The sequence below is a fragment of the Zingiber officinale genome, chromosome 6B, assembly GCF_018446385.1.
Source record: "Zingiber officinale cultivar Zhangliang chromosome 6B, Zo_v1.1, whole genome shotgun sequence".
NCBI lineage: Eukaryota > Viridiplantae > Streptophyta > Magnoliopsida > Zingiberales > Zingiberaceae > Zingiber > Zingiber officinale.
In genome coordinates, this window is record NC_055996.1 from 7,821,763 (window position 1) to 7,834,953 (window position 13,191).

General features: G+C 37.9%; 1 protein-coding gene across 1 annotated transcript; it reads left to right on the top strand.

The window, feature by feature from the left end:
- The first annotated feature begins 4,943 nt into the window (after window positions 1-4,943).
- LOC121991847 (U-box domain-containing protein 17-like) lies at window positions 4,944-7,677 on the top strand. Its single transcript, XM_042545906.1, has one exon. It carries the CDS (start codon window positions 5,113-5,115, stop codon window positions 7,297-7,299), a length of 2,187 nt encoding a protein of 728 aa, XP_042401840.1. The 5' UTR covers window positions 4,944-5,112; the 3' UTR covers window positions 7,300-7,677.
- Window positions 7,678-13,191: the final 5,514 nt, after the last annotated feature.

A 13,191-nucleotide genomic window follows, 5' to 3' on the forward strand; every position in this document is an offset into this window, starting at 1 on the left:
ACAAGTGGTATCAGAGCCAAGGCACTTCAGGAGGACTGACTGCCAATTGAAGCAAATATAATGGCCGGACCAAGCATCTATCCGCCGAAATTCGAAGGGGATTTCGCTACCTGCAAAAAGCGAATGCAGGTATTCTTTACAACTAATTTTGAATTAATTTTAATAATGGAATTTGACTTTGTAGCTCCAGAGGGCAAAGAAAAATATCCATGGACGAAAAAAGAACAGGTCGACTACGTGGTGAACGGCAAAGCAAAATACCATCTGCTAAGCATTCTTCCGCCACAAGAAGTCAACCGGATCGGGAACTACAACTCGGCAAAGGAATTTTGGGAGAAATTCCTTGAGCTGCATGAAGGAACGTCCGAAGCCAAGCTTACGAGATGGGATCTACTTCGCAATCAGCTCACCAGCCTGCGACTTGGGGAAGACGAGACAGTTGCGCATCTGTACTCGAGAATCAAAGAGATCATCACCGGATTGTCGAATCTCGGAGAAAAGGTAAGTAACCGAGATTCGCTAAGGTACGCTTTAAATTCTTTTTCGAGAAATCCAAAATGGACATCACTAGTAGATGTCTTTTACATTTCGAAAGATTTAGAAAAAATTACACTAGAAGAATTTTTCTCGACATTTGAAGTGCACGAATCAAGATGTGCAGGTACGAAGGAGCCCAAGAACAACGTCGCCCTCAAAACATCGAGAGACGAACCTGAGTCAGAATCTTCTCTCGACGACGAGGAAATGGTAATGATGGTAAGACGGTTTAAAAAGCTTTGTAAAACTAGAACTACTAACCATCCGCATGGCAGAAAGAAAAGAACCATCCGCTGCTACCACTGCGATGAAGAAGGGCACGCCAAGGACAACTGCCCCAAGATGAGGAACAAGGACAAGGATAAAGGTAAGAAGCCTGTCCAAAAGCGCAAGGTCCTAAAGGCGACATGGGACGATACGTCGTCCGAATCGAACGTCGAGGCATTCTATGAACTCACATTAATGGCGAGTCATCAAGACGACGACTGCGATTCAAGCTCTTCGGAGATGAGCATCGATGAAGGGGGAGCTACGTCAGAAGAAAGAAGCAGTTCAGGGGGAAACAAGGACAACGAGATCGACAAGGTAAGTGAAGTATGATCTCTTCCTCCCGATAAACTTTTTAAGTTTGTTAAGTTACTAACTAGAGACTGCAACAAGTTAGAAAAAGGAATTAAGAATTTAAAAATAATATTAGCTAAATCTTACCCTTTAGAAGAATTAGATAAAGTTAAATTAGAAAATAAAAATCTGAAAATTCAAGTAATAACTTGAAAAATCGTGCATGCCTATCTAATACAAATTTTAGAAAGTTTAATAATTTAAATTGGTATTATAAATATCACTAGGGACAAATTAGGAATATTTCAAGAAAATATGTCCCTAAGAAATTTTTGGTTAATCCAATAGGCTGGCACCTATATTGGGTTCCTAAATCTTGCTTAGCCTAAATTTTAATTGAAATTAGTGCTTTTAGTGAGAAAATTAAACAATAAATTTCTTTATGAGGCTTTATCTAAGGAAGTGGTTGTTGCTCCAATAACCAAGAAGGTCTAGTGTCACGCCACGACCTGGAAGCTAAAATATTGAAATAAAAATGTTTAATTAACTTTCTGATAAAAATATTAAGGTGAAAATTTAATAATGCTTTAAAAAATTTTCTTTAACATTTTTAAAAAATTTTAAAAAAATTTTTTACTTAGAAAAATTTTCAAATTTTTTTTTTTCAAAATTTCTTAAAATCAGAATTTTTTTACTTAAATTTTTTTTAAGTTAGAATTTTTTTTTTCAAAGAATATTTTTTTGCAAATTCTCTAACTTAAAGTTTATTCATACTTAGAATTTTTTTAAGAAAGTCAGAAATTTTTACCCTTAGATTCTTTTCGGAACTCCAATTTTTATGTGATCAAAGGGGGAGAAGGAAAAGTATAAGTCTAGGGGGAGGTTGACAATTTTCTATCCTTTTGCATTTAATTCCAAATTTAGTTAGTTTATTTTCATGTCTATTTAACCCTAGCTTAACTTGGGTTGCTCACATTAAAAAGGGGGAGATTGTTGGAACCCCAAGGTGGTTTTAGTGTGATCAACAAGTTAAGTTAGGTTCTGTGTATTTCTAACCTTGTGTCTAAGTGTGCAGGAGCTTAGGAGCACAGGTAGTCGAGCGGAAGACGCAGTTAGCGAAAAGGACGACACGCAGTGCGTCCGAGGGACGAGACGCTGCGGAAGAGTACGCCGGCAGACGAGAAGGAAGCGTGCGATGGTTCCGAGGGACGAGAAGCCGGAGCGGAAGACGGAGCGGAAGACTGCTCAAGGAGCAAGAGACGCAGCTAGCGAGAAGGTCGACACGGGGTGCGACCAAGGGATGAAGACTGCGGATGAGTACGCTGGCGGATGAGAAGGAAGCACGCGGCAATTCCGAGGGACGAGAAGTTGAGCGAAAACCTGCTCGAGAAGACCGGAAGTTGAGTTCGGGTGAGCCCTATTCCGGATGGCAGAGATCACCCAAGCGAGAGGCTGGAAAAAGTCAATGGGGTTGACTTTTCCAACCGAGGCGCCCGGAACAGTCCAGGGCGCCCGGACCCCTCTGGGGCTCCCGGAACTCTTCTGGACATCCGAAGTTGACTTTTTCACAGGATCGAGTTTTGACTCAATCTGAATGTTGGGTATAAAGTTTATCCACCCTAGGGCACCCGGAACCCTCAAGGCGCCCCGACCAAGGCTATAAATATAGCCTTGGTCCCGAAGCTTTTTAAACAATCAGAACTCAAGCAATTCTTTCAACACTTGTGTACTTCGTCTGTAGTTTAGTTTCTTTTTGTGCGCTTCATCGTTGTACGAGGCTTCTCCGCCCGAAGGAGTTTTTAGTGCGATCATCTTCCTTGGATTAACAACCTCCCCGGTTGTAACCAAGTCAATCCCGGTGTGCCTTGTCTTTTCTGATTTATTTTCTTTTAGCTAATTTATGCAAGTGTTAGTTTAAGAGTTCGAGAAATATTTTGTGTTTTATTTTCAGGCTATATATCCAACCCCCCCCCCTCTTCTAGCCGAGCACGGATCCTCTGGTCCGCAAATTGCGGACCAGAGGATGGTCCATTTTTTTACACCGTTGATTTGGATGGACCCCACCTTTAAATAGGCGGGGTCCATCCAAATCAAAGGTTCCCATGCAGTGGGTCATCCCCTTGTCCGCAATTTACGGACCAGAGGATCCCTATTGCTTCTAGCCGGCCGCCACGGCCCAACAATTATAGCATGTATGTATGCTTGGTAAACTTTGAGAGATCATACATTTTAACTTGGGTTGTATCACGAGGCACACAATATATCAAATTGAAGTTTGCTCAGACATCTACAACTTATTATGAGGTGAAACCAGTAATAGCTAAGTTTCAGTCTAAAAAAATATTGTTTAAATTATTTTTAGAGGTTTAAACGATTTTAATCTTAATTTTTTTTATATTATAGCAACTACAATAAGGTGGTGGCTAAAACTATATAAAAACTACATATTTTGTAGCTACTACAACACATTGATTTAAGTGGAAAAAGATAAAAGAGATAATAATAACAATAAACATTACTTGGCTGTGTTATTTAATAAAAGAATGGAGTACATTTTTATAATAAATTAATATAGGACAGAAAAAATAGAGGCATCATTTTGTTTTTTTCCCAAAAATTTATGATTTTTTTTGGTCCATCTTGTATGCCCATCTTATTGAAATTGTTCATAAAAATATCATCTTTACAAAATATTAAAAATTTTACATAAATGGAAAATTTAAGTGATATTTGGATAATAAAATAAATAATTCATGAGATATTTTAAGGGCAAGTTGTCCTAAAATCTCTATGTAAAGTTTCAACTGTACTATCAATCCCTATGTTAGAGAATAATTGTTTCCACTTTTTAATCCACATTAATTCACCTAATTATTACTTGTACATAAATTTCGAGGGGTTGTTATAAAATATAGGTACAAAAAATTCAAAAGAATATATTATTGTTCAAAAAAATAAGATATAATTTATCTTAAATTCAATATCATTTAAACTCAAATATAATACACTACCTATATATATAATTTTTAGGATCATGGTAAAATATAGATACAAGAAGCCTATAACAAAGATAATTTCTTTTAAATTCATCATAATTTCTATGTACATATTTTTTTTTTTAATACGTGATAATATATATGTACAAAAAGTTTATAATGAAGTATGATTCTTCTTAATTTAATATTATTTAAATTAAAATCTAATATATATATATATATATATATATATATATATATATATATATATATATATATATATATATATATTTTAATTAAGTGTAATTATATAAGATTGTATACAGATAACGAATTAAGTGAATTGATATATATATATATTTTCAGACGCAATGACGGATTATAATGTTGAAATTTGCCGTGAGATTTTAGGATAATTTATTGATATTTTTAACAGAAAAATAAAAGTATTGCGGAATATTTTAATATCAACAAAACACGTCGGGTGTCATTACGAAAAGACGGTTAAACTTCAGCGGTATTTTTTAATATTTCCCTTTTAAATAAAAAAAGAAATATCAGGCATTGACGTGTCATTAATGCGGACAGTTGACTTTTACCCAATTGATCAATCTGCGGCCGTGCATTAGCGATCACGTTACCCGACGATGTGTCGTGACGAAACTACCCTCTACATGACCACGGAATGGATGGTAGATTTGGAAAATTGGACCAGAACCAGATTCGGATACCGAAACTACCCCTCAATAATGGAGCTGGTGCCGGCTTCGACGATCGCTGCTTTTATTTTTTCCACGCAAAATCGAGACGTGGAAATTGATTTAATCGCCTCACGTCACGCATCTCTCAATTTAGAAAAAACCCGAACTACGCACGCAGCTACCGGTTGGAAGAAAAGGAAGAAAAAGCGTCGACAGGAAAATAAAAAATAAAAATAAAAATCCCCGATCCATTCACACCAACCATCCGCCGAAGACGAACCCTAATCGGCCAGGATCCGATCGTGGAATTTGATCGCCGTCGGCGCGGGGGATCTGCCATGACCTCTCCCTTCGCTTACCTCTCCGTGCGCCGCCGTCGGTTCCCCCTCGCCGGCGCGTTCTTCTCCCCGAGCGGCCTTTCTGGAGCCGCCCTGATCAACTCCCTCGCCGCCCTCTGCTCGGATGTCGTGGCCGCCTCCGCCCGCTGCAGCTTTCGGCTCCAGGGCTGCAACGCCCGATCCCTCGTCCGCAGGCTCCGGGTTCTCGTCTTCCTCTTCGAGTCGCTCAAGGAATCCTTCGCTCCGGTGGCTTCCTCTTCCCTCCCTCCCTCCACGGTACTCTGTCTCCGCGAGCTATACATCTTTGTCTACCGCGCCAAGCTCTTGCTGGAATACTGCTCCCAGTCGAGCCGGCTCTGGCTTTTGCTGCGGAATCTTCAGATCTCCGGGAATTTCCACGACATCTTACAGGAATTAGCCACTGCGCTTGACGTCCTCCCGCTCTACAGTCTTCGGCTCGCCGCTGACGTCCGGGAGCAAATTAATCTCCTCCGTGTGCAGTGTAGGCGATCCAAGTTCTTCGTCGACCCCGAGGCGGAAGAGCTACGGCACAAGATCCACTCTTTCTTGGCTCGGTTCGAGACTGGCGATGTGCCGGATCCGGAGGAGCTACGGAACACGTTCGTCGATCTTTTGGGGATCCAGGATACTGGGGTTTGCCGGACGGAAATCGAGTTTTTGGAGGAGCGGATGCTTAGTCAAGATGAAGACATCGATCTTTCCGTCGTGAGCGGGGCCATCGCGCTTACCCGGTATTGTAGATTCTTTCTGTTTGGATTCCACGAAGTGGAAGTCGATAAGCCCTTCATCGATGTGTATAAGTTCTCGAGGAAAAGATTGTTGAGTCAGGGGAGTAGCTTGCGTGAAGGAAGTAGTGATTTCTCCTTGGCAATCCCGAAGGACTTTTGCTGCACGATTTCATTTGACCTGATGAAAGATCCGGTTGTCGTTTCCACTGGACAGACCTATGATCGCACTTCCATTAGCCAATGGATAGAAGAGGGACATCGGACTTGCCCTAATTCGGGCCAGACTCTTACAGATAGCAGGCTTGTGCCAAACCGAGGCCTCAGAAACTTGATTTCTCAATGGTGTGCTGCTTACAGCCTTCCATACGAAACCCTTGAAGGCGCCGGAGTTTCAATTGATAGCATTGCTGCATCATGCGCCAGTGAGGCAGCAATCAAAGCTAACCGAATCACAGTGTTAATGCTGGTAGAACAATTATCAGCTGGTTCGCAGGAAGTGAAGGCTGTTGCAGCCCGTGAACTCCGATTAATGGCAAAAACCGGGAAGGAGAATAGGTCTTTCATTGCAGAGGCTGGAGCAATCCCAGCTCTCTACCGGCTTTTCCGGTCTACAAATCCAGTTGCTCAAGAGAATGCCCTGACTGCAATATTGAACATATCTATTCATGATGAAAACAAGAGAACGATTATGGAGGAGAATGGTTGTTTGGAATTAATAGTATATGTTCTGAGATATGGGTTAACTACTGAGGCAAGGGAGAATGCAGCTGCTACATTGTTCAGCCTCTCTGCTGTCCATGACTTCAAGAAGATGATTGTGGATGAGCATGGTGCTGTTGCAGCACTAGCTGATTTGCTGATGCAGGGAAGCCCAAGGGGAAAGAAAGATGCAGTGATGGCCTTGTTTAATCTTTCAACCCATCCTGAGAGCTGGTCCCAAATGTTGAATATGGGAGCAGTTTCAGCCCTGGCGGGAGCTTTGAGAGATGAAATTGTTGCTGAGGAGGCTGCTGGAGCTCTGACATTGCTTATGAGGCATCACATTCTAGCGCAGACAATTGCAAGTGACGATACTGCAATCACAAATCTGGTAGGGTTAATGAAAAGGGGAACCCCTAAGGCAAAGGAGAATGCAATTGCAGCTTTGCAAGAAATGTGCAGACGTGGAGGATTAAATGCGATACAGAATGTAGCTAAGATGCCAATGTTTAGTGGTTTAATTCAGACCATCTTGCTCACTGGCACAAAGAGAGCGAGAAGAAAGGCTGCATTGCTTGTTAGAATGTGCCAGAGATGCGAGTCATCAACAGCAACACATGGGAATGATTGGAGTATAAATAATACATTGGTGAGAAATAATGCCTTGAGGAGTTCAAATTACCAGAATGGAGATGTATCTGTCTCCATGCCCATGACAATTCAAGTACCTGTGCTATGACCTTGATGTTCATTTTGCTCTTGTCGTGCACATCACTCTTGCTAAGTTTATTGGGAAAAGATTCTTTTGTTTATGCTCGAGTGAATGAATTTGTTGGGTAAAGATGAGCCAATACTGTTTTACAGAACATGACGGGTGTAAATAATGGCGAAATTTCTTACATGTTTTGGTTTTGTAATGATTTAATATATGGTTTCAAGGATTGGTATCAGTATCTGCAGTGGAAGCTAAATCGCTATCTTCATGCAGTATATCTCAAGCCTAATTCCAATTGTATTCATCCTTTGCAAACACTTCTGTGACAGAATGTGAGTTTGGTTGTTATGTATACTGCTAAGTTGAACAATTGAATATACTTAGTCTTTGTCCTTTTAGAATTGCCAATCAGACATGACTTGTAACATATAGCATGATACAGTAATGTGACAGTAGAATCTCTTCCTAAAAAGTAATGAACGTTTCTTCGTGGCACATTTATTTGGATTCTCACCTTTTCTAGAGTAGAGACTATAAGGAGCAAATCATGTGCATGCAAAACCCAAGCAGTAGGCTGAGCTATTTTAGAGGATTTTTTTTTGGGTACAAAAAGCCATTTCCCAATTAATTTTGTGTATTTATCTTTGATGTTTATGATTGTTCAGGAGGGTGAGTCCTATTTGAACATGTGGGCCTAAAGGGGGGACTCTCTTTCACTCTTAACCGTGACAGTAAAAAGGAGGAAGATTGAATTTGTACTGTCTTTTTCTATGCTATATTACTTTCAATCCTGATATTTTCTCTTAATTTTTTTTCGTGTTATCAAACTTGAAGGTTTTTGTTAGTCAACTTCAGTTTGATGCTGATATTACTGTTTGTTAGATTAGCCATGCACACAAGGGCAGTGACCTATAATTAATATGTATTTCCAATAAGAGTGTTGTCTTAGTTCCGTAGGTTGTTCCAAATTTGCTATTCTTAGTAAAACTTAGGCTCTGGTTTGATTGAGATGAACTCTTGAAGACGTATGACATGTGATTCTGTGCGTGCTTGTTTAGTTTTGCTGTGTGCACTCACTAAATTTGTTGTCAAATTCATTGTTATCATCAAATTTTGTTGATGCTTTTTGAAGCATGGAGTAGAGGCAGGGCCAGTTGGGATTGTCCATGCTTGAACAGTCAGCAGCAGCCATACCAGTATCAGAGTCACACAGAACTTGTTAAATTTTCAATATATGGCAATGGAGGTAAAGGAGTTTAACCGTGCTGCTGTAGTTAAAATCACTTTTGATCTATAGGTTTGCCTTTACTTCCTAAATTGCGAGTTAAATCTTATAAATCTCTTGCAGTTTAAGATTGTTGGAAAAGAATGAAAGATACATTTTTATTTTATCTGTACATTTTTATTTTAGCTGGCAAGCTGGCAAATGGTTGTAGCTGTACATTTTTATTTTTTAGGCTTTAGATACTTGGACTCTTGATGAACTTCATTTGTATCCATGTCAGGTACCAACCGTAGTCATCAGAGTCTGGGAAAATTTTCTCCATTTGAATCTAGTGAGCTAAGTTGTGTGAGAATCTTGTCTGCAAAAGCCCAAAATTGATGAGGTTGATCAATGTCTAAATTTTTACCTTGATGAAGTTGGGATAGAATTGATCTGTTGGGTATTAAGCCCTTAAACTTATTCACATTTCAATGACTACATGAATAATTGGGCAAGATATGCTTTGTTACTCTTTACTTTCCATTCAAATAGACTCAATGACGATCCATGTCAATGGTGCAGTACTCTGAAGAATAATGAACATATTTAAGATTCGAGTCTTAGTTGTAGTGTACTAGATTTTTTTTTAGTAATTTTTTTTCAATGAGATATGGATCTAATGTTGGTCATCTGGATGGATTCTATGAGTACTTCTTAATTTATTCTGATGATTAATAAAAAAAAATTTATGGAACTGAGCCGATCATTTCAAGATTAGTCAATTTAAAGAGCTTGATACTCGGTATAAAAAAAAAAAAAATCCAATTGTGCTCTCAAGCTATGGTGCAATGGTAAGGAGCTTTCACAATTAACCAAATATCCATTGGTTAATTTCTGGTTACAATGCACTATGGATTAATTTTATGTGATAATCTTGGGACACTAGTCGCGGAGCGGCGTGTTGTTCACATCTTCAAATTTATCCTAATGATTAGTAGAAAATTTTTATAGGACCAAATTAGTTACGTTTAGGATTAGTAAATTTGAATAGTAAATTTGAAGAGTTAAATAGTGATGTATCATTAGCATCATAAATTTAGCATCATAAAAATTTATGATAATGGTTGATAAAAATTTTTTATTGAATACGATTAATTATCTAAGATTAGTCCGATTGAATAATCAAATTTATAGATTAATATAAAAAATAAAAAATAAAAACAAAGATGGCAGTACTTTACGGAGATTGAAAGTGCATCAAGAGTGTCTTGCATGTCTTGGAGTGAAATTCAAGGAGCTATTTTATGTAATTACTCAATTTTTGCTGACTTGCAGTTTTCGAACGAAATTGAGAAATCTAATTTTAACGAAATATATCTATTGCTTTGGAATGCTCGGCCGCGTACTTGTTGTGACGCGACGCTGTAGATCCCAATTATCTGGATTGAATATAGACTTCTGAATTTCATTCATGTGTCTGGATACAGTACCATATTTTTTTATTTTTTTAAATTTTTTTATTAGTATATTATATATATTAGACTTTAAAATTTTAAAATTTAGGAGTTGTATTATAATAAATTTGAGTTAATAAATTTTTTTTTTAAGATTTAGGTTTTCCTCTTCAATTATATATAGTATTTAAAATTAAAAATTTTAAATACTCGTAAGGTATATTAATGGTTTAAGATTTTAAAATTTAAGAGTTTGACTTATATTAGATCACACTTGCATTCCAATTTTTTTTTATATCAACATTTGCTTTTAAAAAAATAACAATAACATTACTCCTCAAAATAAAATTATATATTGTGAAATCTAATTTTTTTTTTCTTGAATACTATAAGTCCCAAGGGAAATCTAAATTCTAGAAGAAAAATTTTATTGGTTTAAACCCAGTATAACTCAGCTCATAAATTTTAAAATCTTAAAGATTAAATACATAGAATATACTTCGTGAGCATCTAAAATTTTTTATTTTGAACACTATAACTTGAGGGAAATCAGAACCCTATAGAAAAATTTTATTGGCTTAAACTCATGATAATCTAATTCTTACATTTTTTTTAAATTTTAAATATTAAATATATATAATATATCTTTAAAAAAATAAAAAAAAACTTTCTGCTTGAATTCCGACGCCCGAGGTCTGTAGAGACACGTGACATATATATATATATACAAAGATTTCATTTTATATTTAGATTAACAATTGAGATGGAATGATAGCTCATTTAATCCGGATCCCGTCTAAAATTGATAAGGATGATAAGGTAAGGATATGACTATAAGGTTAACGTAACGAAGATTCCAAGTAATCTTGTAATATGAAAATGTTAGTGTCGGGCCGGGAAGAGATTCTCGATATTAGCAATCTAATATTTAAGTCAGTTTTAGACGAGAAACAAAATGGATAATTATAGCTAAGAGATGTAGAAGATAAAGTTGCGCATGTATCTTTCCTTGTAGATGGGAACCTCTTTTATAATGTCACCGTAGGGTGTGTGTATGCCTTCCAAAGTGTAGGCACATTTTCTTAGATGTCCTAGTCAAAAAGTGTCCATAATATCATTCTTTAAGTAATCATGCATTCCTTTGATGTGACAGTCTGGAAGCTTCCAAAGTACGATTTACTTATGGGGCATACCCTGCTGTCAGCGACACAAACTCCTAAAAGGATATGATAAGATATTTAACGAGATCATGCACGGTCGACTGGCATTCGCCCGGCCGAGCTTATTCCACTCGGCAGTGTCCACTAGGCCTGCTGGCTTGTCTCTTTCCCTGTTTCCTTATTGTCCTCAATTATCTCAGTTTGACCGGCTGTGGTGCCTGGTTCGCGAGACCAATTGTTGCTTATCTTTCCTTGTGGTCAGAGGATAATTTTACCTGGCCAGGGAAGGCCTAGCTTATTTGTCTCTTAAGCTGGTACCATCCGCTCGACGGTACCTGGTCCACTCGGGCGTAGCTAGTCCGCTTGCTCGTAGCCGGTCCGCTCAGCCGTAGCCGGCCCGCTTAGACATAGCCGGTCCACTTGACAGACTTGGATACCCCATTTAACTTTGTCTTCTACATCAACCAATCTTCATTACTTTGACTTACTTTTGATGGGGCCCCTCGTCATTACCGGTCAAATCCATTTAAACTTTTTTTTAAAAAAAAATATTCCACCATTATCAATTATAAATCATTATTATTTTTAAAATTAAAATTTATTTAAATAAAACGAGGGAGCTAGATAGGATGTATCTGAACAAATTTAATGAGTTGATTAAGTTTATTGAATAGGTCAGGTCCTATGGACAAACGGGTCGATCAAGCTGGGTCTACTGAATAGACTGAATGAGTTGGATGGATTTAACATGTCACACTGGTACTCTAGACCAAGTGAATTGGGCAAGTCATGAGAGCTAGTCAAGTTGCTCAAAGCGAGTCGATTAGGTCAAACACATAGGTTAAATTGAGCTGATCGAGTGAGCTAAATAAATTGATTAGGCAAGTAGATTGGTAAGGCAGCCTAAGTAAGGTTCTTCTCTTATGTAAATCTCGCCCCTGAGACTATGGTAAAATGGTAACGGTGCTCAAATATTTTTTAGACATCTAAGTTCGATTTCCATTTACGATGTATTTGTGGGAATTTTTTCTTTCAAATATGACTTGTAACTAGGGGATGTTAGACTTTTGGACCGTCCGTCATAAATATTTCTTAATTTATCTTAGTAACCGATTAAAAATTTTTATAGGATAAAATTGATCATTCCAGACTTAACGTTACCTAAGTTAATTTTCTTTTCTCCTGTGTAAATCTCTTCTCATTCAACTATTTTCCTATTGAGGGCCCGTCCATCTTCTTTGACCTCAAATTGTAATAGATGTTTTCATTAAGTTGTCCTATCATATATTTATACATTCCAGCAGTATACTAAGAAATAAGGAGTCGATGGTGCAAAAACACTTGATCCTATTTGAAATCAGAGAAGACGGAGAGCAGGTTAGGCGATTTTGATATAAACCATAAGAAGATTTTAAGCTCAATGAAGAGGGCGTTGCACGATCTCGCATGATCTCGCATGTTAAAAGGGAACATAGAGGAAAGAAAAGATCAACAACCGGACTAGGAAGATGTCTTAACACAGGTATTCCGACGCTCAAGTTAAACAAGTGATCGAGAGGAAATAAAAGACAATGAGCAACAAAAAATGAACAGAGGGCTCTTAGTGCCTAATGTTGCGTACCTATGCCTTTTGGAGGAAATTCCTTATATAGTGTTATTTTTCCTCTATATACGAATATCGATGTATTTTCAAAAAAAGAATCAACCATTCTGACATTCTGATACCTTTTGAAAATAGACCCATCATTTTCTATGCTTTGTAGGTAGAAACTTTCATCGTATAGATTGCACAAGAAATATTCCCTTGATTATCTAACAACTATTATACAAAACATCAAAAAGAAATATTAGGTCGTTGGGTAATTAATGGACCATTAATATACTTTAATGGTAGGCTGACCAAGTCCCTTCTATCATCCGATCAAACCTCGTTAGCAGATGAGGTCGAGTTGGCTAAGGAATGATGACTCTGTTGAGAACTTGATCTTCGTTCGACCTCTCATCTCAGCTAAAGAGTCTGGTCGAGCCGTACGCCTAACATATCCTATAGAACCAAAAGACTTAGGTCTCCGCCCGGCCAAAGAGTCTGGTCGGATCC

Excerpts from the sequence above, each read along its gene's own strand:
- LOC121991847 (XM_042545906.1), top strand. The coding sequence starts at position 5,113 with ATGACCTCTCCCTTCGCTTACCTCTCCGTGCGCCGCCGTCGGTTCCCC.